General features: G+C 41.2%; 1 protein-coding gene across 3 annotated transcripts in view; it reads left to right on the forward strand.

Moving 5' to 3' along the window:
• Window positions 1-24,255: 24,255 nt before the first annotated feature.
• fto (FTO alpha-ketoglutarate dependent dioxygenase) overlaps window positions 24,256-25,996 on the forward strand; it is a 113,938-nt gene continuing 112,197 nt past the window's right edge. The window contains exon 1 of one of the 3 annotated variants that reach the window (XM_040011993.1): window positions 24,256-24,564. In XM_040011993.1, the coding sequence (XP_039867927.1) occupies window positions 24,445-24,564 (120 nt within the window). In that variant the 5' untranslated portion in view covers window positions 24,256-24,444. The remainder of the gene's footprint in view (window positions 24,565-25,996) is intronic. The other 2 variants (XM_040011994.1, XM_040011995.1) reach the window with 2 other exon arrangements.

Genomic DNA, 25,996 nt, shown 5'->3' on the forward strand with positions numbered 1-25,996 from the left:
GGTCTCAATTTAATGATTTCATGACAACTGTTAAATCTCGGTGAAGCCGCAGTGTTAGCATATCCCCGAGGTCAGACGTGGACCACCGCTCCAGAGTTTTCCGTAAAGAGTCGCAGTCAAGATGTTGCAGTTTACTCTTGAAACAAGATATCTACTATTTGAATGAAATAATGCCTAACTGTGATTTACTTGCCCACAGCCCTGACAGCAGGATGTTTAGGATGGACTGATTTGGAAAAGGACTGGTTGTGGAGAAAGTAATAGACAATATGGTATGAATGGAATTCTTTGGATTAAAATATAAAATCAATTTCAGGTTAGACTAAGTGCCACAGCAGTATTGCCTTTTTAAAAAACAATTTAATTATCTTGCCTTTACTTGTAAGAAAACCCAGTTGAAAACATATGCTCCTCACCGACTTACAGCTGATCACTTAAAGGCTTCAAAGAATAGTTCTTCAACAGTTTTGAAAAATAACTAAAAAGCAGCATGGTCACTTTTCCGGGCCATTATTGGCAAGCCGTGCTGAGCCTGCTAAATCAAATGATGTACTATAAATCTGTGGGGTGCATATATTCTAGAGCACGTATCAATTCAAATACCACAAACCTGGCTGACAGATAGCATTTAAAAAAATTAATGCTGCTTGTAAAACATGGAGATGAAAAATGAGCATATGGTATGTTTTTTGTGGCGTCTTAATTAAACATTCTTGACCCAAACCCGAAGAGAGAAAAAAAGATTTAAATCTCTTGTTGCTTTAATTTAAAGACATGTAATGCAGTAATTTTAACCATGGATTTTACGTTCCCAAAACGAGCCTTTATTGCCCTTTTTTTTATGAAAATAATGTTCAGATACATTGCAATATCTGGAACCACAAGCAGGCCTTCAAATACTGGATGGGTGTCAGCCCAACAAAATTCCAAACTAGTATTCTTACAGCGCTGTTTTCCATCAAAAACTCATGCAGATGTTCAGAGTGAAAAGCAACTTTTTCAAGAACTGAGGATAAGTAAGCAAAACCAGTGCTGCTGAGAATGTTAGCAGACATGAATTGTATGTGTTATCAAATGACATACTGCTTGTGTTCCTAAGAGATGTGGCTTGTCAGCTAAGCTGTGAAAGGGTGGGAAGGGATGTACCAATAGGAACCAGAAGGTTTAGGGGTCATTTGTAAAGTAGTGACAACACGCCACTCACCAAATCAGCTTTAGTCTCTCTAATGTAAAAATTAACCATTCTCTTTATGCCGACCACAGCGGATTTGAGAGTTGCTGGGCTACACGGCTGTGCGCTGCTTCCTTCATAATTCAATAAGGATCAGTTTCACTACAGAGAGCACTGGCGTCAAGGAAGGGAAATCTTTAGAGCGAATACAAAGCAGAATGAAGTGCAAATGCTGAAGCTCGCCGAAAGGTTTCGATTTTGGTTGTCATGCGCTCCGTGTTAGGCTGGGGTTGCGAGCATTTGGTCCGTCGCCTAATGTGTTCGTGTTGGCACTCTTCTTCTCACCCGAATGGGTGCCAGATGTCTTTTTTTCTGATCTGAAGGGCTTGAATCACAGTGGCTCGGCAGGCCCTTACGCTGCTCCAGCAACCACCAGCAATGTACACGCTAACTGGCACCATTTAATGAGTCACAATTGCTTCAAAGTGAAATTACATCCATTTAAACCTGTCTTACACATCACACAAAGAAAAAAGTGTCTACCTTCAATTTATAGCCGAATGAAAACCACAAAGACAAAAATGGGACATGTGCAAGTTATTATGGATCCATTCTATTCTCAATGATGAGAGCAGCATGTACAAAATGGGAGAGGGAGGGGTGGCATAATCTCTGCCCGACATATTTGTATGATACCAGACTTTGAAATGGAAAAATCAAAGCAAAGCTTTTTGGAACAAAAAGTGAACTCTCTTGCTGTCTCTTCACGACCAGGCATGGACTATAATCATCATTTTAGCTATTGGTTCAGGCCATCAAAGGCTGTGTGCTCCATTACTATATCATAGGTGATCACAGGAAAGTCAGAAGACATGTTCGGTGAATAAAAGCAGGCTAGGAAAAAGTACAGTCTGAGCTGCTGACAGAGTACAAAGAGGGCAGATTGTTTTGGCATGTAAAACTTAGGTTCACATATAAGTGAATATAGGGCTATAAAGACTTAATACAACACTGGGGAGTTATGGAAAAAGTCGGTGCACGGCCTATACTTTGAGACGCAGGGCTACCATGTCCCAACAGCTGTCCACAGCTGTGTGGGTGGCTGAAACAGTGGCAATGGCACTCACACTGACATTGGATTTATCCAGCGTGCTTGTCGGAGCCAGAACACAGAAATATACAGCTATGGTACTGTCAATGGCCAACATGCTTGGGTGTGTGTGCGGTGGCAGGCCATTGAGCCAGTGTCAAAGACATTTCCCAGAGGCAGACAACAACACGCTATGAGAATTTCTATTATTAACAACACCAGAGCTAACATGTGAGGAGACCAGCTGGTTCAGGGAGAACCAATGAAATAATTCAATAAACACCAAAATGCATCGTAAAAATGAAACAAAAAGACTCAACAGTGTCTATCTTTAGCCATCTAATTTTGGTGCCCCCACCAACAATGTACGGCTTTGACACAAATAACATTTCGTGCTCTCAACAAAGCTATCTCAGTTCAGTTTGACCATGTGGCTCCTCTCTGACAAAGGAAACAGGCTAATAAATGTGCTGCTATGCCTTTGATACGACTTATGGTTTCTTCAGTCTTGCCGCACTCTCATGTCAAGCAGTTTGGCAAATGAGCTGACTCAAAGTCTGTAGCTGAACCTTAATATCTTCCACCCCTCTAGTGTGCAGTGCGGCCTCAAACACCCTGGAAAAGAAGAGAAAGAGCAGGGGGAAGTAACACCTGGTTCCCTGGAGCCCCATTGAGGAAGCTGGATGGGAATAGTCTGTGCGGTGCCACCCCGAATGGCCCGTGTGCCGCTCGGCTGCGGCATGAGGGATGTTGAAGTGTGTTACCAGAACAACCAGCTGAGCAGATGATCTGAGGCAAGAAGCACTTAGCAATGACATTTAAACATCTAGGTGAGAGGTGGGGTAACATGGGGGAATGGGTTTGTGTGTGTCTGAAAGACTGTGTTTTGATTGTGTGTCAGGACTAGCAGGGTGAAATCAGGTAAACTGTCACTAATAAATCGTTGCGTCCCAAGCATATGCTTTACAGACAGCCCATCTTTCTCTGGCAGTTGTTGTAAAACTGTCAGCCACAAGAAGAAAAGTCCAGCCAACACGTTTTCTGAAACACACGCATATGACATGCAAGTTGAAATATTTGATCATGAAGGTGGTACCATTACACACACATGGAAGCACACGCTGGACTTGGCGCATCAACTTCACAAGACGTGCTCCTCTCCCACTGCGTTAAAAGTGGAACCACAAAGAGCTGCGGCCCCTATCTGCACATCTGGAGGCGCTGCTGCAGGAGGCCGCAGTCTCCTCCTCCTGCACAGTCCTCATAATCCTCAACCCTTATTATGAATCCCATCTCACTGTGTCCGTAATTATTCCACACATGCTTATGCAACAAAGCAGTAGCCAAGCCAAATGACAAACAGACCAAAGCTATAAATTAAGACCTATTTCTTATTTTAATGGCTTGAACTCTCATAATGTTTGCCACTAATTCTGTGCTGCAAAAAGTGGCAACAGTGCACTTTTCTCTGTGCATCACTCATTAACACGAAGTATCTAAGCAACACAGCAAATATAGCGTGCGGTGAGAATGGAACAAAAAAAAAAAACATTAGTTGCCCCTTTGTAAATCAATTTCTCCAGTGCGTTTAAATAATCTGGCGGCTTTAAAGTCACAGCAATATTGTTTTAATTAGTGTCGTGAATCTTCATGCACAGAATCAGTCATCTCGCTTAAGACCAGAATTTAGAATATGAGCCAAAAGAAAAACATTTCTTTGGGTAAGTGGCACTATAAATCCCTATCAAGTGTCAAGCACTTTCTCAATTATGTTCAATCACAGAACACCACATAAATCCTCCAAATCTCTCTATTATACCAGCTCAGTTCATGGTATCATGCATAGATTCTGCTGTAAAAAGGAGAATTTACCCTGTCAGGTAAGAATGTTGTAAGTCTAAACCTATCTTTCTTTAAAAAAAAAGAAAAAGAAAGAAAGAAAGAAATGACTTGAAAATCTGTATCAGTTTATCTCTTTATAACAAAAACGTGAGAAAAGTTCTTTCCCAGCCCAAGGCTTGCCATTGAGCCATACCTTGCACTCACTTAATCAAGCAGGCATGTGGCATGATGTGGCAACTGCCTGGGTGCATAAGTACATGTCTTGTGGTTTACTCTGGTTTAAGACAGGATGGATGTGGCACTAGTGGCAGCCTGTCTCAACTTGTTCCTGGTTTGTTTGTTTTGACAGTCAGCTAAGACCCCATGGGCAGGCCCTCTCATTGCCTGGGTTGATCCAAAAACATAAAACATTGATTTTATTATTTTAGAGAAAGAAATAGAAGCCACATTATCCTCATATGGAATCCTTAATATGGAAAAATGTTGCCCAGAGAAATGTATTTCAAAAAATGTCATTTAATTTGTTTTACTTTTTTTTTTATCCCCATCCTTCTGGCTTTTTAGAAAAGAACCGAGACACTTCACGGCACACCATATGTATGAGCATTAATCAAATGTTCATGGGCCTTGCCTTTAGTACCCATTTCACAATATAACAAATGTTCCTCCGAGCAGCACATCTGTAGAGGATGTCAATAAAGGACTTTGAAATGTACACCAACGCCAACACTCAGTAGACAAGAAAAGGGGGCTTTGAAACAGCTCCTACTTGAGGTGCTCACTGAAAGGAAGACCAGCGGGGTATCGAAAAGGCGTCCGTTTCCCCAACTTTTTTCTATATGTAAATCCACATTCCCCTCGGGTTCCGTTTCTCAGCGAGGTATCTATATATGGAGCCACTTTATTATGGACAAATCCTCTTTAATGTTCTTGTCGGTGGAAGAACAGCTGGAGCAGAGATAAAAATGAGGAAGCAATCTGCACCAGCTGTTGAAGTATTAATACAAAAATTAACTACTGTGTGTTGGTTAATTGCTTTCTGCTTAATGTGCTTTCAAAAGCCTTGATTCCTCTTTTCTGTTACACAATTGCAACTGCGGCAGGATATCAAGAGGCCTGTGAAATTAAAGATTCCATTTAAAGGAGCAGCCCTCCTTACCCCCATTCTTCTCACGGCTCAGCGGTCATAATGGACTCATGTGTTGAATAACCAAAATGGTCACATTAGACACCTGCTACTGTGGTCTTGGTAGATACAGATAGGGAACTCTTTCAGACTGCAGCAAACACAAGTGCCGCTCATCCGTCAAGAGCTCATGCAAACATTTCCATAAGTGAGACTGTAAGTTTATCATGCTCCACTCTGTCCCATTCCAGCAATCACACGCCCACACAGCCGGCTGAGTGACGACGAGTGATTTCAAACGGCACAGCTGGTATATTCGCTTTAACTGCCATGCGTTTTATTTGCATTATTATCTGTTGCCACCTCACTCCTCAGATCCACACTGACTGAGGCCACATGGAAGCAATTTAGAACGACGTGTCCCTTTACAGAAAACAAAGAGAATTTTTTTTTTCTCGGTTTAAGGAGTCACAGCTCTCCTCCTCTGGGGCCCATACATGCACGGGTCGTCTCTCCAGCACATTTAATTCCATGCTGTAAAAACATTAATCAGAGCCAGATGAAGTGGGGAGAAATCTAAAGTGTTACGGTTTTATGGATAATTTGAGGTTATTTATGCAGGATAAATAAGAAAATAATGAGCCCCAGTCAGAAGTGCAGAGGACAGTGTTTGTTGTTTGGACATTCATTTGCTACAATTACTCCACTAATTAATTAGTCTTATAATAGATAGATAGATCGATCAATAGATAGATAGATAGATAGATAGATAGATAGATAGATAGATAGAAAAACTATCTTAACGCAATTTCTTTTCCCGTTGTTGTCCATTAGATGGCTTACTTGTACCACAAACTCCCAGCATATCTGAGGGGCTCATAGTTCATGATTAGGCTGACGTGGTCCACGTCTTCCAGGAAAACAATGTTGGATTAGAGAGCAGTGTGACATATGAGAGGTCAGAAAGAGGGCTGCCACTGCAGAGCAAGAAGCCAACAGACAATGAAGTGGCAAGCCAATTTAATACACATTATTTCACTTCCAAACCCCAATATCTAAAAAAAAAAATCAGAAAGCACAATTAATGAACAGCTCTTATGCTTTGAAACATTTGTTAATACATGCAAGGATGTGCAGCAATCAATAAAAAAGTACTGTTTTTACCATTTTCACTTGGAATACAAATTTGCAAAGAAGAAAATACAAATAAGAATTTTTAAAAGTGCATTAAGCAATATTAAAGAATGCGAGTTCAGGTATGGGACAATCCATGAGTAGTCCTGTTGGGAAGGATACAGGAACATAGAAGAGGAAGGCAGGGGTAGATAAATAAACTGAATAAAAATCAATTTTGTATATTCATCCCAATAGGATGATTATAGAGATGATAAGAGAGCACAGAGGCATAACCTCATCATCCAGCCAAAGTTATATATGGAAAATTCCCCTCCTCCTCTCTGCTTTGATATTGCATGTGTTGTGAACATGGAGTCTGTTTCTCTGTTCAAGCAGCACCACCTCGAACTGTCATTAAAGCGCATGTCCTCAGGTGGAAAATGACTTCTGTGGGGGAGCTTCTCCAATGATAACATGGATTTGCTCTAAAATACGTTGCTTTTCTCAGAGCATCATGAATAAGTAAACGTTTACGAAAAACCTTTTGCATTTTCACCATCGTTCCTAATGCTTTTGCTTTCAAGATGCATATTGGGGCATGCATAAAACATCCTCCTCCTCCCCCCTTTTGCTGCCACAATGAACGATGGAAGAAACTTGTGCACACCAAAACCTCTTCATCGCAAAAAGAAAACAGATGAACAAACACAACAAGTAAGTCTAAAAGTGTCCTAGGCGTAACGCCTAGGCCAAAAATTACATGTCTCTACCTTTCCATTTAGCCATGCGTGCATGGCTACGGGGCTTCAGTAGAGTTTACTTTGGTTAAATGAACTTCATGTGATCTTTCAATTCATCCGGTTGTCACTGTTGCGTTGGAAAACAGGCTTTAATTTTGGCTCTGGCATTGATAAGTTTTTCACTTAGCATTGAGAGGATTAAATCAATTATGTTGATTCTGTATTTACTGCTTGCATGCCCACAGTCGTTTGTAATTAGCTTATTGCTTTTGATCTGATGTAATGTGATGAAATGCCTGGAAGCAGCTCTGGGAGCCTGCTTGGCTGGAGCGACTGGGGTGGGCGCCACTTCCAGGTCCCCACTGAAGCACATCCGATTGTCAAGGCAAGCAGGGAGGTGGGGACTGGGGGACCTGGGCGACTCGCGTGAGCAGCCGCAGACAGAGAGGCAGGGGGATCGGTGTCTGAGAGGAGGGAGGGACCACCCGCTGAGAAGGCAGCATCCTCCAACCCTCATTACCCTCAGAGGCCTTTCCTTCACATGCATGTGTAATTACACCCCACCCTGCCCCACCCCAGTCCCACGAAACCTCTCACAACACCTGATACCCACAGGTAGAGCACCACAGGGGGGCCTTTGCAATGATAGGCCTCCAAGGCCTGAGGGCCCGCTTAGAGTGACTACCATTCAAGTCTGGCCACCCACATCAATCAAAGACCCATAACACAGAGACTGATCATCTGTTTTGGAAAGAAAGGGCTGTTTATTCATGGAAAGCTAATTGTTGTTTCTAGCCACTGTAGTGCATCCAAGACTGTGCTACAAAGCACAAAGGATGCAGGATTGGATTTTAAAAAGTCCAATATATTTGGAGTTGCCTGAAGGATTGGATGTTGCCTGACAGTTTAGTAACAGGCAATCCTTTTTAAGATAATTCTGTCAACCTTCTGGTGAGCAGACGGATGAAGTCTTTGGCTTAAATAATACAAGAATAGGCTGGACCGCAGTTAAATGCAGTTTCAAGTGCTGCCCATCTTTCCTCAAAAGGGAACAGCTCCAACATGACTTCCATTCAAAGTACCCCGATAGAACCCCTCCTAAAGCTCCCCTTCACTTCCCCCTTTTCTTTCTTTTTTTTTTCAGAAACTGGTAAAACAGAGCAATGGTGCTCTGCAGACTGTTCTGTTTATGAAAGAGGTCAGGGTGCCACATATGGCCAGCGTGTTAAAATACACATGGCTCCTGCCGCGGCTGCTAAAAATGTATTGCGGCTGTCTGTACATGCAGGAATAAAATAAACTCTGAATGTTTCAGCAAGCAGTGCTGAGAATTTAATGATTGAGTATTTGAAACTATGGTCAGATTTGTACATGAAAAAGCAGGGAAAAAAACACACGTCCAAAGATATTGGGTTAGACGTCAGCAATATACAGAGTTGTTTGACTTGGCAGGAAGGGACGCACAGATTTGCCTGGGATAAGTGTGTGTCACACGCCATCTGAGAGGATAGCAGGGCCGCAGTAAGCCGTAGGAAACTAGCGGTGAAACTAAACACATGCAATGACAGCCACAGGCAGTTAATGTGAGCCAAGGAGTCTTAACTCCCAAAAGACTGGCCTGAGGCGAGAGAGAGCAGGGCTACTGATAAGTGGAATAAAGAGCAGAAAATATGAATACCATCTCCTTCAAAGCAAACCATTATACACCACTAAATTCTGATTATTTTCAGGAGGATTCTGGTGCTTATTTCTCTTGGCTGCATGAAGCTCTTCTTTGGCTCTGCAACAGATTTGTGGCTCTATATTTCACCTCACCAGCAAATATACTCTGTGCTAAATAAGACAGAGGTTAGCGAATGCGCTGCAGATTGTGTGAGCATTAAAAGCAATGCTTCTTGTGGGTTTTGGGATCATCACACCATCAATAAACCCTAATCTGGCACCAAAGGCAAACTGTCTAAAACAGAAGTGTACAACTTCTGCAGGCACCAGCAAATGTGGAGAGAAGGTCATCAAGAGATCATGGCATGTTGCGGGGTGTTGTTCTTGTTTTTATGGCAATAACTCCTTGAGAGTGGGTGCAACATTTGAAATTTGTTAGATAGCTAGTTTGATTCCAGCAACAGGCAATTTATTTGTCACTGAAGACATGCAGTGAGCACATACCTGCTCCAGCTGGCAGCCACTTCCAGAACACCAAATTCATATTCCTAATGAGATTATGCGATTAAAGTGTTCATTATTTTATAAAAATATTAAACCAGTAAAACTGCGCAGACAGAAAAAAACAAAGGCTCTGACAGTATTTGAGGCGCCACTAAGTGTGAGCAGAAGTTCAAGGGGGCATCGCTGGGTGCAGTGCTGGGTGTTGCTCCCTGACGCCCTGTCTTTACGAGATCAAGTCTGGTTTTGCGTAATCTGCTGTGACCTGTGGCAGGATGACTGTGTCCATCTCTCAGCGCTGTGATCCTTCCTTACACCTAGCAGTTGTGGGCAATAACCAACTATAATTCCATCTCCTGCTGGGCAATGAAAAACCTCCCCCACTGCTCTTTGTTTTTTTCCAGTTGCAAGGTCATGTGCTAAGCAAAGCATTGTGGGAAGAGAGGGGTGACCGAGGTGGTGGAGGAGGAGGAAAAGTTTAGGGGTGTGGGGGCTTGCTCATAAAAAAAAAGAATAAAAACATGTGTAATGAGAAAACATGTGGTGTGTAACTATTGGAAGTCATCAACAACAGAAAATACTAATTAAAGTGCAGGATGAGGAAAAAAAACTGAAGCTGTCTTTTCGTGGCTGGGAGACCACTGTCATCATGTCTCAGGAATTAGGCAAACATATGCTGGTCTGCTGCTGTTGAAACCGAGGCGCCTCGCTCAGGCTGCGGTTTGGGAACATGAAAGGCTTTGTGGGATGAGCAGGAGGACTGGCCCTAATTCAGGGCCTCATTGCCAGGGAAGCTGGCAGCAAACTCCGATTGTGGGACAGGGAAAAGAATTTGGTTACATATTCCAGCAAGGACCGCAGCTCCAAACAAACCGAAGCAACAGGCTGCTGAGCAAACCATTCTGTCCACATTCGAACCCCCTTTCTTGCTTGCTGCTCTAGGGAGGGGGGGGGGGGACTCTCTCCCACCTGACTGAACCTCAGAGGAAGCTGAGGAGGTCAAACGTGGAGAACAGGAATGTATTAGGTCAGGCCCAAAACTGAACTTGAAGCTCTGCTGTCCTGCTGAGATCCAGTCCCATGCAGGGCTCAGGATGCTGGCAGCAGACTCTCTTATTTGGATTGAGTGTTTGGAAAACAAAACTGCCTTTGTGCTGTTTTATTGCAACCAATTAACTCCTAAACTCGATAGCTATCTCTCAGAGGATGCACAGAGGTCAGCCTGACATGTGCACGGGAAGCAGTGAAGGGGCAACAGTTAACAGGTCCTAATAATCCCCCGACTGCAGCTTTCACTGGCTTGAACGCAGCATGCCTTCAGTGTAACCTGATCATTTTAGCAAATTGGATAAAACTCTTTTGCTTCTATCTTTTCACAGCCGTTGCAGTGTGTATCCACAGGGCAAGCCCATCTTGATTGCTTTCCAATAAGGAGACATTTTCTGGCATTTTCAGACAGGCAGGGATTAGATTAATCATGTCTCCGTTCAGGGTACATATGATTATGGTTGACTGTTTACAAGTTTTCTCAGATGTGCTCTCTGTGCCAGGACATGGTGGTAGAGCCTGAAACTCATTCACGCATGCGGTGGTCTTGTTTTAGACCGAGCAGCAGTGAAAAATCATTCACTTTTTGACAGTGGAAAATACAGATGTGAGGCAACATTGGATTTGCACCTCCTTGTTAGAATTTATTTAACTTCTTGGAGTTCCAGCTGGTATGTTAAAGTGATTTATTACCAAGCGGTGATTTGAAACGTTATTGGTTAAGTCCAAGCAGGTTAACGCAAATGCAAAAATAGATTGCTTTCATTGACGTCTACGTTCTTTTGCTTGCCAAGAGAGCACGCTTTAGTGACAATATCATGCCCAACCAGTGGGAGGCAGCACAGACTGGAGGATAATGCACACGCACGCGCGCACGCGTGCACGCACGCATGCACGGGCATACACACAAGGGCACACATGCACCGACTTGCATGCATGTGTACAGAGAGAGTGAGTCACTGTCACTGGAGCTTTTGAAGGTGACCATATCACACATCTGGGCTGCAGCCCCAAATGGCCGGTGGCGGAGGAGAGGACCAGGATCGTGGCCAGAGCCAGAGGAGCAGTGACATGTGGCATGCAGAGGGGAGAGCAGACCGCATTCAATTTCTGCCTGTAATCCTCCGCCTGGGAGAAATGTTTGGTTATGGTTAAAGGCACTGTTGTTCCACATTTTCATCCACTTCTAATTACAACATAGCTGAGGCTCAGTGGCAGCCAGCGTAACTGTTATTGTTGTTGTTCCTGTTTGTTGACATTACATACTCCTCCTCCATAACATGCTTGTCACACACACACATTCAGTCACATGCGATCGTGACCAAGTCATTTACACCCATGTGTAACACCACTGCATGTGCACGCACACACACGCGCAGCACACGCAGGAGCACCCGTGCTGTATTTACAGACTCTAAAACTCTCAGACACAAACACACATGCTACACATGCAGATTTCACAAACACACAGACACACACACAAAGAAACACACATCCGTCCACAAAGTTATCAACATAGCTGAGTGGTAACCATTGCTGAGCCCAATATAGAGACACAAATCTGTTTGGTGCCACTGGGAGATTAGTAGAAACCACACCAAAAACCAAAAAACACTATGTAGACATTTTGGGGGACAGGGTATCACAACTTGTACATGTGTGAGAGAAGTTCAGTGTGGTCAAAGGACGTGTGAGTCAGTTATATGCCACATACTAACTGTACAATACAAATGAGTTACCGCCAACTAATATGCGACAGATACAAAGGAAGCTGAGTGGTTCAGTGTGATAATTTAACAATATTACACACATAAAATCTTCCGTATGACGATTTCTTAAAAACTGCTTGAACCACTTTAAAAACATTTGGTTTAACAGTAACAGAAAAAGAAAATAATGTGAATATGGCCAAAATAATTGGAAAGTGTTGCCTAAGTGTATCCATTATACACATTATACGCAACAACAAATCGATGTCTTGATGACGCTGACATGACAAAAGCTGTGAGCCTATCTAAATACACACTGCACAGTACACACCACAATTTCTCGGTCTGTAATTTAATGTTTGCAATTAAAAACTCCTGTGCTGTCTCTCATAATGCATTGCCTTTAAATCAAGAGTTTCCTTCTGCGACAGACTTGTGTCTCCCAGAGGAATTTGCCATTCCAAACCACAGTCTGCAATCCCCACGTTGTTTTCACTCCCAATCACACGCTTTATCTCCAATTGCTGACTAATTACCAAGAGCTGAGGGTTATGGGAAAGGCCCCAAGAATGACAGCCTGATGCTTTTGTGGTTCAGCATTTTGTATCGCTCTTCTTTTTCTTTTTACTGTCTGTCAATTTATCGTGTGTGAAACTGGAGTCAGACATCAGATAGGTCAAGTTGGGGTCAATTTAGTTTCATTTTAATCATAAGTAATCGTAAATGTGCAAAAAACTTTGAAATATTTACAAAATGTACAAATGCAAAAATCTGTAGAGCCTGAAAAAAAAAATCATTTAACGCTGCATATTAGTAGCTGGGTTTTATATGATATTATTAACTCCAAAATTTGGTCTCACTGTGTCAAGGACACGTAAGCACGGCATTATTCATTTCCATCAGTAGAGGCAATCTTAAATCAAATCATTCACAGTGGTGAAAGTTGGCTCACAAAAAATTCATTGTTAATTTAAAACACTTGTAAATTTGTCTAAATGTGGGCACTGGTGGTCAGATTGCGCTTTTAGCTTGACTCATAGTGCTTTATTTTGTAAGATAGCCAATGCAATAATGTAGCAATGAGTCAAAATGTGGCATACATATGTACAGTTAAGCAGTTTTCCACAAGAACTGCATTCTTGTCAGGGTGGAGATCGCTTCCGTTTTAAGTCAGAAACAAGGAATCTCTTAAAAATGAAACAGATGAGGTGAAGCGTCATTGATTGGCATTATAAATCATTCTTTTTTTCTCTGCAATGGCGTGGATAAAGTAATCTGATGACATGCCACGCTGACGTTGATGTGCGTGCGAAACACCTGAGGTGACTGACTCATATAGAGACACTGTGCAGTGTGACATGTACGATTCTCCGGAGAGGAAGGAGAAGAAAAAAAGAGGGGGCGCTTAATGCCTCTGTTCACTATGAAGCAGTGAATTATGGAGACAGGGTGTGTCATCTCATTCTCTGCTCCTTTCATCATAATCACCCCCACTATGTTCAGAGAAAAGCTCACTGGAGGCCATCAGCCCTGAACCGCAGCTCAGAACATCACACAAAGATCTACCTACAGTGTGTGCTATTTTAGCGATTCACTATAAAGTCAGCTTAGCTAACATCTTAAAGTTGGAGGAATGTACAGTGACTAAAATGTACGGTAGAAGTGGCTGCATTAACGTACACGTGTGAGTTTCTGACCACTGAAGTAGAGACGTGCCTCCTCTGCCGTGCAGCTGTTATTTTCTGCACTAACTGAAGACTGACAGGCAGTGCACAAAAACACACACTAAAATGCTAAAAACACACATCAAAGAAAAGTGTGAGAACTACCTCACATTTTTGGAAATATATAATAATTAAAAGCATTAACGTAGATGTAAGTTAAATGTAAAAATGCCTGGTGTAAAGAATTTTTTCAAAATCTGATCAAAAGTGAAATGAAAATTAAAGTACTGTGTTTTTTTTTTTAAAGCATTGTGTTAAGAGGAAGTGTGCAGCTTTACATTTGAAAATAATACCATTCAAAATACAACAATAACAGAAGATTACTTTTTTATGTTGTGTCACTATTTTTTTGAAAATATATCCAAAATACATGGATAGGTACAGTGTTTATGCATTAAAAGATATTGATAATTAGAAGCAAAAATATGGTACTCAAAATGCAGTAGAATGACTTGGGTCAAGTGGACAGTATTAAATACAACAGCGTTGTTACTGAAAAAAGTGTGAATTTATTTTTCAAGTTTGCAAGGTGGAGCTAATTTCTAAATGCTATAAATGTTGTTCATTTTATAACAGAATCCAAGTGTTTGTTGTAAGACCCGCATCTTAAATGCAACTAGTAAGTTCAGACTGGAGATAAATGCAGGGTACGTATAGTCGTGGATTGAAGTATATAAGTAGCAGAAGGGACAAAGTAAATATTGTAAAGAGAACTGCACTGCTCCGATCCAGCCATCAAGTAAAGACTGTTTTTCCAATTTTCTGTGTGTGGCACTACCCTTATCAGCAAGTTCTGCCCAAAACTTGGCTACCGTCCCTTACAAAATTGTTGCCTGCTTTTAACATAATTATATTTCTGTTGCTTTGATTCTAGTCCGACGTAATAAAACACTTCTAACCCAAACCCCAAAATCTATCCTCAACTACAATTAAAGTTAAAAGTGTAGTTGTTTTATGATAAGAGCTGCAGGGTCTGTAGCCACCAAGCCTTATACCACCTGCTTCTGATTGGCTAGTGGCATGTTATTTTCCCCTCACACATAACCCAGCATGCACAGGGGTTTATTTATTAGGAATAAAAAAAAAGAAGTCACTAATCTGTGCTCGGTTCAGACAGCGGCCTTCCCCTACACACCAACGCACACACATCTGTGTACCAGCTGAGCAGGGAGCAGTCCCACTGTTAGGCTTTCACATATCAAAGAGCCTGGGGTACTTTGGCACTGCTGGGATAGTTGTTCTTTTTTACAAAAGACAAACAAGCAAAGAGCTTGGGATGCGGTCCAGAGCCGCCTTTGACACAGTGTTGAAATGGGGATTTGGCTCAGTGACACGTATGATCTAAACGTGTAAAAAAGCTGCGGCCTTCTTTTTTTTAGCATTACCATTTGCTTGTCCGCAGCCTATAGCAAGGCACCGTACGTTCTTTATTAATCTGCTTTAACCATACACCGCAAAACAACATAATTTGCAGATTTCTTCAATGACTTTAAACTTCGGCCTGAGGCTGATTTGTGTTAGAGGTGCATGGAAAGTATTACCTCAACTTGTTGAGCAGAGCGCGTGTGTTTCTTCTGTAATGCGTGCTAAACAGATTTTCAGAAGTCAGGACATCACCCCTAACACTGTGACATCATCAAAGCATCTGTAACTATACATGCAGTGCAAGATGATCATTTGACAGGCGCTCTAAATGATTCCAGATTCATTAGAAGCACCCCGAGATACTAATGTTCCAAAAAATACTTTTTTCTTGAAGTATTTCATCAACGAAAACATGGTGGCAGTAATGAAAATTAGAATATAAACAGCGATGATGAAGCTGAAGGCAATCCTTTTTCCTGTTAAAATGATCTTGAAAGACATCATGTGTAACACTTAGAAACAAATCACAGACATACAATCCGTGTACCGCAGCACAAATACAGAACACTACTTTCAGCAAATGGAAATGAGGTCCATTTGGGATCAAAGCCTCTAATGGGTTTTGGATAACCAGAAGCTGCTGTCAGTTTCTGGCCAAACCAAACAGACATGCAAACACATGTGGCACTGCATCCAAAAGACTTTCAATACTGCTCAGCGTATTATAGCTACATTAGTCTAATCTGCATCTTTCCCCTCCACAAACTTACAAACCTACTGATGAACATCTCTGTCAGAACAGTTGACTTCATGGAAAAAGGACAGCTTTCAGTCTTTTTAAATTGCTTTACTGAGTGTAAGCAGTATTTTAACAGTTTGTGTATTTTGTGGACATGCTAGCTTTTTTAGGACATACATACAGCTCAGTGTGTCTTGATCTCTGCACGTTTCTCCATGATATATAAAAATACAAGACAAAAACTAAAGGAGAAGCAATCTGCAAAAGGCAAAACATAAAATATACCAAATTCTCCATTTAACCCTTGAAGGCAGTCTCGGGAAAGAAATATAAACTGCATGTGTTCTACCATAAACCACCTTGTCATTCATTTTGATGTACGGTAATTAAACATGAAGGCGACCTAAGAAGCTCTGTATAAAGAAGGTTGGGTGTGATTTAAACTTTTCAACAGTGTTAAATGTACCTGTCAGCATCAGCACGCTCCATAATTTAGAAACCAGGAGAAATGTGCGTGGATAAATAAACACGTTTCACTGTTCATATCAGTGGTCAGGCTTGTGGGGTTGGGTATCCTTTGGGCTGTCAGATGAATACTGGATTACTTGAATCGGTCTCACATTCATCAGTGTCACGTTTATTAGTAACAAATGGTTGGAATAATTCAATGAAAACAGAGTACAATACAATAGATCTTTATTAACCCACAAGGAATTTTGATTTACACATGAAAAGACCCTTAGCTGCAATATGTGTGCTGAGTGCGTTTTAACGAACGCTGTCGTATGTGCACCGTATGTGCGTCCTGTACTGAATCCAGAGACCAGTCACAGAACGAGACCTAAACCTGGTAACACTGACTCAAGGGGAAAACATGCACATTAAAGACCAGAAAAGCCCTAATAAAAAGCCTCTAATATAAAACAGTCCCCATCAAAGAGAGCTCTCTCAATATTTGTTGAACTCTTACATATCATATTAATGCCATTTCAGCCATTGTTCACCCTGGCTGCGTTTGATCTGCAGGGCTGCTATAACTCTGGGCTAAGTGGAGTGCTAATGAGAGGAGTTGGCACTTTATAAACACTGTCAAGAGCAGGTGGAGTAAAGGGGTCATGCTGGGCCATTGCGTCCACCTCAGCTGGTCCTACTCAGAGCGACTTATTTTTGTAGGTCTTGGAGCATTTTGACAAATCAGCATATTTCAGGCAGATGTCTTTGTTAAAAGTTAAGTCCAGTGTGGGTCATTGTATCATCATGAACAAATGTGGGATTAATCTACAGAATGGTACTGAGCTATAGGCCAGAGGCTTCTCCAGGGGACAGGTTATGTCTCCAGCTACAAAAGAGATTCCCTCCTGGTGATACGTGAGGCAAGGACACACACAGAGGATGTATGCTTCCGTATAGGGTTTTTATAACATCTTTCAGCTTGACAATGTGCGTGAGATTTAAACAGGGGCTCTTTTGTATGTCAAAACCTCATTTTTAATGGGGTTCTTATAAAAGTGCTCAGTGATCATGGTATTCAAATCACAGCAATAGGAAAGCGCTTCCTCATTTTGGGGTCTGGAAGAGATCCCAGGCAAGGAGGTGTACCACATCTTAAACTAGAGCTGCACGCTCTTTGTGTTTGCTAACCAAAGGGCTCTTTCCTGTGGTGCTGTATGATCATTTATTGAGGCTTAATCAACATGTATTGAATGGTGTATGTACTTTTTGAACCATTTTAAAATCCCCTCTGTGCACTTTAAGCCTCGGCCACAGGGTTGCAAGGGTTTTAACGATTCCTGTCGGTCAAGAAAAGTTCCTGCACTGCTTTTCATACTGGCAACATTGCTCTATTTTCTTTGGAAAGTTAGCTATAGCATATTAACCAAACAGCAGGTGGTACTTAAGTAATTCTGTACCTTTAAGTTTTGCTTTAAACTTCACATATTTTACATCAATGGCTTGCTTCAGGCATTACAATACTTTTTAGTATTTTACTTTAATAAGTAAAGAACATAAAATCATGAAATCAAAAGTGAAAAAAATAACAAGTACAAGTATAATAATTATATTTCAACAAATTAAAAAAAAATAAGCACAGTGCAGCTTAAAATAATATTTACAATACTAACCTTATTTTTTAATCGTTTCAGACAATATGATCTCTCTACAATCAGTAGCCACCACATTACTTACATGGTGCTAGTGCAAACTTGAACTCCTTTTTGAACCCCCTTCAAACCAGCCATAGATTCAATAAGGTGCCTGGAACATTCCTCCCAGATTTTGGTCCATGCTGGCATGATAGCATCATGCAGTTGCTCCAGATTTGTCAATTATTCCACCACACTCCAAAGGTACTGTATTATATTGAGATTTTGGTGGTTTCATGTTGTTTACACAAAATTCCGACAGGCAACATTTTCCAATCTTCTTTTGTCCACTTTTGCTGAGCTTCTACAAATTGTAGCCTGAGTTTCTTGTTCCTAGCTGAAAGGAGTGGCCTTTTACTGCTATAGTCTCCTTTAAGGTTTTATGTGCTGTACATGCTAAGATGTCCTTATGCACAGCTTTTTTGAAGGGAATGGTTATTTGAGATACTATTGCCCTCCTATCATCTCAAAGCAGTCTAGCCATTCTTCTCTGACCTCTGATATCAACAAGGCTTTTTCTCCCAGAGAACTACCACTCACTGGATATTTTTTTTAAATCTTTTTTGGACCCTTCTCTGTAAACCGTAGAGATGGTTGTCTTGAAAACATCCAAATCAGCAGCTCATGAAACACTCAGACAAGCTTGTGTGGCACTAACAAATATGTTACATTTAAAGTCACTTAAATCACCTTTCTTGCCCATTCGATTGCTCAGTTTGAGCAGGTCATCTTGACCATGTCTACATGCCTAAATGCATTTACTTGCGGGCAAGTGACTGGCTAATTAGATATTTGCATTAATGAGCAGTTGACTAGATAAACCAGCTGGTGTACGTGCAAAATGCTCTGGCTTCAGACTCCTCTAAACACTAGATTTCTGAGTGGCTTTTTTTCTTCTCTTACATCTTCAAAATGTCAAAGAAAGGGAATATCCTTAATCGGATCGCCCCTTCGCACATTTGTTGTTGAAACATTCTCTTTGCAAAGGGGTAGTCAATCAGAAAAAAGCTGTCTTAAAGAAAAGGAAGTATAAAGAGATGGGTCACAGTATGTGGTTTATTTCAAATGCTGAATAATTCAAAGTCCAGGAACAAACATATACAGCTGACCCCTATTTACATACTAATCTGGCAACTATCTTAAAAATTGACAATGCCAATTGCCAACGTGGCCCTTTTTACAGTGTGAACATTTAAAGTTTTTTTTTGTTGTTGTTTTTTTTAATACAAGACAAATAACAGGACCATTAGAATAAGAATGAATGGTGGCTCTGGTGGAAATGTAACCACTACACATTACAGACTTTGGAAAATCTACACAGAATTTTTCCCTTGCTATTTAGAGACACTTTTTATGTCCTGTAACTAATAGGCCACCGGGTGTTAGCCACACAGGTACCCTGGTGCTACAAAGAGACTGTACAGGAGTGATGTGGGGGTGGTTCAAAGAAACCAGTCAAAAGCGGTGGAGTATCTGGAATGGAAAAAGTCAGCAAAAAAAAAATAGAAGGAAAAAAAATGCCCTACTCAGAACAAGGATATAATCATTTGTAGGAATCCAGCACATAACCTAAATAATACATTTCAGGTTTTGATATAACTATTACTGCCTGTGAAAAGCTCTTTGATGTAAATTGAAACCACTGGGCAGCAATCTGCTTTACAGCACTGACAAATAACAGTTTCCTAAGGCTAAGGTTAGCAAGCGGAGAAGGCACATACTTGCTCCATATGTTCATTCGATATAAATAAAAATCAAAAATGAGCTTGTCTTCGTGGAGGCAGAACAATGCTGAGGACAGTCCCTAGTTGAAGTTGTGGTGAGTGAAAAATGTTGTTTACAATTTTTAAAAGTACCTTCAGCAGAGGTCCTGTGTGGTGCAGGACAATGCTTGACTGTGTTGTTTTCATTTTTTCCAGTAGTTTGCTTCCTCTCTTTCACACAGAAACCACAACTTGATAACGCAATAATAAAATCTAGGTGGACCATTGAATCTCCTGCAACGGAAAAATATTATTACTCAGAAAGAAGCATGTCCATTGTATTTCTGATTTTTTTAGGGCATACAATAGTTTGAAGTCAGGGGAAGAGATGATTGCAGGGCTGTGGGCTCTGGTTTTAATACAGGCCCACCACAATAGTCTCTGTCTTTAGTACATTCTGGCATTGCATTGTCCTCATCGTTTATTCATCCTCAGCTTTTTTAGATGTTAGTTTTATCACAAAAAGAAAAGCTTGTTGAAGGGTCATCCGGAGCTGATGCAATGCATAATAACAGAAAACATACCCCCATTGTGAGTGCAAACACATTGGCCAGATCAGTAAAGAGGGGTATATGATGATAGAAGAAGTTCAAAGCGTTTCCCCCCCTTCATTCCACATGATACCACATCAAAGAGTGTACAGTGGTGATCTTGCCTTATGTTGAACCCCACAGGTCAGACATAAGTGGAGGGGTGTCTGCTTTAGAGCCTGATACTTTGTAGAACAAATGACAGGCATTGTTGAGGAAGGTAATTGGCTTGTCTTTTTGTTAAGAGTCTGTACATTATTATTGCTCACAGATCCTAAAACCTGACCACCAAACTAAAAAAGCCAGAGAAATTTCCACTCTGTCTAAATCACGGCGACTGATATTGAGAACATGTGAATGATAGTAAAGACATGTCCTGGTCCAGAACAACTGAAGGTACGTCCAAATTAGTGTGAATGCCCTGAGGTGGACACCAAAAAGTGATGTTCATTCAATAAAAAAATATTCATCACTTATGTTTTGAAAGTGAACAGTGCCAGTAAGAGACATTTTTTAAGTGTACAAAAATATGACATTATGTAATGTTTGCATGTCCTTTCTAGCCGTGATCTGCTATTAAACTACATGCTCAGAAATGAAAACCTCAACTATTTAGATGAGTTGAGTATTTATTGAGTTACACCTGCACATGCTCTTATTTACAAAGGTCATATGGCACTTGTTAAACTTGCTGACCATGAGATAGCGGTTAGTCAGGATATCAGAAACTGTAAGGCTAACTTTGGGCAGAATCCTTATAAACAGATTTGCTGCTGATAAGGTTACTGTTGTTTCCATGTTCTGCCTTGGCTTCTGTAGCTATACAGGTTATTGTGCAGCCAGTATTTGACCTCTTCAGCCATTTTCAAATATCCTTGCAGTGATAATTGGTCATTGGTAGAGTACAGTCGCTGTTTGAGCCATCTAACAGTCAGTAATCAAAGAATTATATTAGTATTTGTGTTGGGGTGACAATAAGCACCTATGAGTCTGAGGCCTGGTTCTTGGCTGGAAAGGTTTGGATTGCCAACTCCATGCTGGGGAGAGGTCACTGCCCCAAGTGGAGGCTTTCAGATATGTCAGAAAACTGTGTTTGAGTTATGGGAGAGTTAAGTGAGAGATTGGCAGCTGGATTGACGCTGAATTTGCAGATGCTATTCCACTCTATCATCGTGAGGAGAGATGATCAATCTACATTTTTACCCTCGCCATAAACTATGGGTAATCACAAAAAAATAAGATCACATAGTCAAGTGGCTTCCTGTGAATAATGTCTGCGTGATAAGTTTAGTCACTCTTCTACATGGAAAGGAACCAGTTGAGGTTGTTTGGGCATCTGACAAGAAAGCCTTTTGGACGTCTCCTAGGCAAGTTGTTTTGTGCATGTTCAATGTAGGGCAAACGTAGAACACGCTGGAGAGATTATGTAATTTGGCTGGCTTGGAAATGCCTCAGTAGCCCCCTGTAAAAGCTGGATGCAGTGGCTAGGAAGAGGGAGGTCTGGGCATCTTTCCTTGGATTGCTGCCTTCAATATTCAGACCCAGATGGATGGAAAAAAACAAACACACAAATGCATTTTAGGTTCACTTGTGCAGGAGTCACCTGAAATCAGTGTGTCCAGAAGGAAAGACAAAAATGGCAGAGCAGAGTACGTTTTGAGTAGTGGAAAAATGCATACTACTTTGAATGTGTTGCAAGTTGAGTAAGTATGGTATCAAGTATTGCTAAGCATTTGCAAAGGCATGTTACTATAAAGCTAGTAGTAAAAGCACCAAAATGCTTAATGGGACGACATGTTGCCCCCACTTAAATGAACAAAGTTGGATATTTAATGTTACAGAAACCCAGAGATGAATCGGTTCCTTGTATTTTACATAGCAAAGTTTAGATTACTTTTTTCTTTGGGCTGGTTTTTGTTAATTTTGGTGCTATCTTTGTGATATTACTTAAGTAGCAAAACAAAGATCTTCTGTATATCCTCATTAAGAACTGAGAAGTGTGGTAAGGACTTAAATTGCAAGTCACAAATGCATAACAACAGTAGTACAGATTGCAACTTTCAGAGTGTTACTAATGTTTACATGCACTGATGCCATCTTGGATTGTTAAGTCAGGGTTGGTGGGGAGAGTCTACCTTTCCAAGACATGATGAGCCATTCCAGGAAGTAGGAAATTCAGATTTTTGATGTCAATTTGAACAATTCCACAGTTTTGAGACTAAAAGTCATATCTGTCTTTTATATACAGTCTTTGCCCCCCCCTCAACTACAAAACTGCAGCCTATTGTGTTCAGAAATTGGTAGAAACAAGACAGAAGGTGTTTATTTGTGATTTTCGCACTCACTGACAGGCAGAACTTTAAGAGCAAGCTACTCCTGACCCTAGGTGTCAACACAGTGGATCTCACCATATGATATACCTTTAATAAACAACTTGATAGGGTGCACCATACGCATGGAGTATAATTCTTCAGTCACAATGAATTTGACACCAATCCACCAATAAGCCAACAGTAATAAAAAAAGCTTCTCTGGGAATTATTGGGCAAGGCATGGGGGTCTGTCTGCCATTAATGGCCCTATACATTATGTTCATTCAAAGAGCCAAAAGAGCTGACAAAGTAAGCCAAAAATGTCAAGCAGAAAAACTTTACTTTTTTAAAATGTAAACCATAAAGATGACTGACAGTGGGAATTAGTGAATGATAGTTTGACACATAAAAGGGACATAGTTTAATGATGGAATGGGGTGATGGAGGTTGGATGTAGGCAGGTTTTGACATTGTAAGATCTAAAAGAAATTATTTACAGTGCTGTAAGATTTTTTTTCCATGCAAGTAGCTATAAAAAAAGACTCTAGTCTGACATATGTTTAAAAAAATCATATACATGCATGCACATGGATCTAGTTTTCGCAAAATGTTTCCAAGGATATTTTTCAGACATTTTCCCCATTACAGGACCAGGCCATAGAAGAGGAAATGTAGGTTATAAATAGGAATCAAAAGAACTCCCCCACCGATTATTAGTAAGGGATGCCAGAGAGTGTGGCATCTTTGAAAGTGGGAGAGCTTTTGAGTATTTTACAAGACAGGTGAAAGAAACATGTGTGTTAAATCATCGTACCGGTTCACTTGGGTCAGCTCTACCATAAAAGAAAAGAGATTACAAAGGAAACTAATGAAGACACTGATCAAAGTCTGTAATGGTAATGTGTAGCAGGTGTTTCAGACCTTTGCAATCCGCCCCTGCACTGCCCTCCCGCCGCCAAAGCCACTTCATCCGTGAAACTTTCTCATGTATTTCACGTGTGCTTTGATAGGAACAATGGACAGAACATATTTCAGCACTATTCAAACTATGTTACGAGCAATCTGGTTCAACTCTTGAAAGGCAACTGTGGGTGATATACAAAGGCAGCCACACAGACGCTGTGCGTTTACGGTGCACTTTCATGATTGCTGGCGAGTTGAAAAGGGCTGACGTGGTAAAGGCCCACACCGGCAGGAAAGAAAGCACCTGGATTTGAGACGCATGCAAGAGTTGAAAGAAAGTTGGCTAGACTTGAAGTGGAGCCCGTTCAAAGCATGATTGCTATTTTTACACGTATCGAAGATGAAAGTGGCACTGTGCCTGATTTAAAAAATGAGGAAAGTACATGCAATAGCCTTAATAAAGACCTTAAGATTCTGTTGAGACTTTTAAATAATGATATCAATAATTGAAAAAACTCGGTAAGCAATAAATTCATTAAAAACGACATTTCGACTCTAGTACAAGCAATACTACTACTCAAAATTGCCGAATAGGTCTGTGACTTTTGCTTTCGCTTTAAATTATGTCTCTCACATTTTTCCTCTAAATGCCACAGCCATTTTAGGGGCTTAAAACACCGATTTAAAAGCCATGCTGACCGGCCTATGTGCAATATATAGATCTGTACCTGCGCCACACCTGCGTAGTGCAAAGTCTTGAGCGTGCCGAATCTGCTTCCGCCGCGAGCTCACGCTCGAGCTGGGAATTGTAGTTCTAAGTGTTACGCTTTTAAAATCTCCCCCAACAATTTCTCCACGGAAACTCATTTTAAACCGGAGAAATTGAAGACTGGCGTCTCGTAGAAATGAAATACACGGCTTCACTTGCAGACGCTCTTCCTGGCACGAAAATAGCGGGATATGCAGTTTATTCGTGCACTACAACGACCGACGTCGCCCCTAATGAAAGCGAGGCAGTGTAAACACAACTCCAGGAACATGAAAAGATCGGGTGACAGTGAGGGGGAGAAGAGAAGAAAGGTATTGATAGCGTTTTTCTCCGTTAGGTCTGGCATATTTCTAAGCCCTGTCGCTCTTTGAATATCTAATGCTCCGTATGTGATGCTGCTGGCTGCATTTTGAAGGCTAGAAAGCCGGGAATGTCAGCGCATACTTCACCTTGCCTGTTTCCTTTATTGTGTTTTCCATTTTTTCCCCCACCAGTCTGCCACAATGAAGAATTACAGTTACGTTAAAATGGTGTTTTGCCACGTAGAGACACTGCCGATGAGAAAATAGAGGTTGCAGAGTAACGCCTCGACAGCATCCTACATCAAGTTGAAATACGATATGAATTACAGCAGGCTACACAATTATGAAAAAATAGTGGACATTGCAACTAGTTTAATGCATAGATATCTTCTTTTTTTTTTAAATTAAAACAAACAAAAGACAGAGTCGAGGCTCAAGTTGGGATGTTATTCTGGTGTGAAGAATAAACAATGAATCACTTGTATGGCAGCAGCAGCTGTGCAGCTCAGTGTAACAGTAAAAACAAAAGGTAAAGTTAGTGTGAAGTGTAGCCGGGATTTGGCATGCTGCCAGGCCAGCAGTCTCCAGCTGCTTCAGGCTTTACTACAGATGCAGTGGATAATGCTTTGTGCTCTGACATACAGTAGAAATGATAACCTATTGGCTAATGTTGCCACTGCTGTTGTTAAAGAACAACCTGTGCTAATGTGCCAGCTGTAGAACCGGATACTGAAAAAAATAGGATTTAAATAAGGGTCACATGATGTGAGCAGAGATGGGTATCTATGTGTTGTGTGTGCTGATGTGTCGAGCTTTGTAAAAGCTGGAACTTTGCAGTTTGTGGACATTCTAATGGAAGAGAGGAAACTGCTGTGCACTAGGCATCCAGGGCTGCTTCATCACAGTCATTTCTCTTAGCATCTGCCTATCTGCCTGTCTGTTTCTTCTCATATCTCCAGACTTGGACGCCGTCTGCTGTGGCGCATGTGTTTGGATCATGTTAGACAGCAGTGAAACTATGTAGGACGTGGTTCCTCCTGTTTATGAAAGCAGCCATGGCAGCCAGATGAGCGGCTCAGAGAGAGAACTCATTCTAGTTGGCCCTCAGGCAGTACTGCACAGACCTAATGGCTTAGCTGTCTTTCTCCTTAGATAAATAAAAGGATGAGCGAGAGAATTAGTAACTGCAAAATTTCTTTAAAACTGTACAGCGGCCAAAGCGAAAGCTGCGTGCGTTTTGAACGGTTTTCACAATATCACTGGTTGTATAAAGACACAGTTATTATGTTAACTAATACCTTGGATATGATGGTTGTCTTATCTAGTAAATGAGTGTGTCTGCAATGGTGCCCAAAGTGAGAGATGCACTGTGATGGGTGCACTGTTATTCCGAGTTGTGGAATGCAAGCCCCAACAGATTAGTGCCAAATGAATACACAGT

Source organism: Simochromis diagramma, unplaced genomic scaffold, assembly GCF_900408965.1.
Source record: "Simochromis diagramma unplaced genomic scaffold, fSimDia1.1 OVJJ01000603.1, whole genome shotgun sequence".
Taxonomy (NCBI): domain Eukaryota; kingdom Metazoa; phylum Chordata; class Actinopteri; order Cichliformes; family Cichlidae; genus Simochromis; species Simochromis diagramma.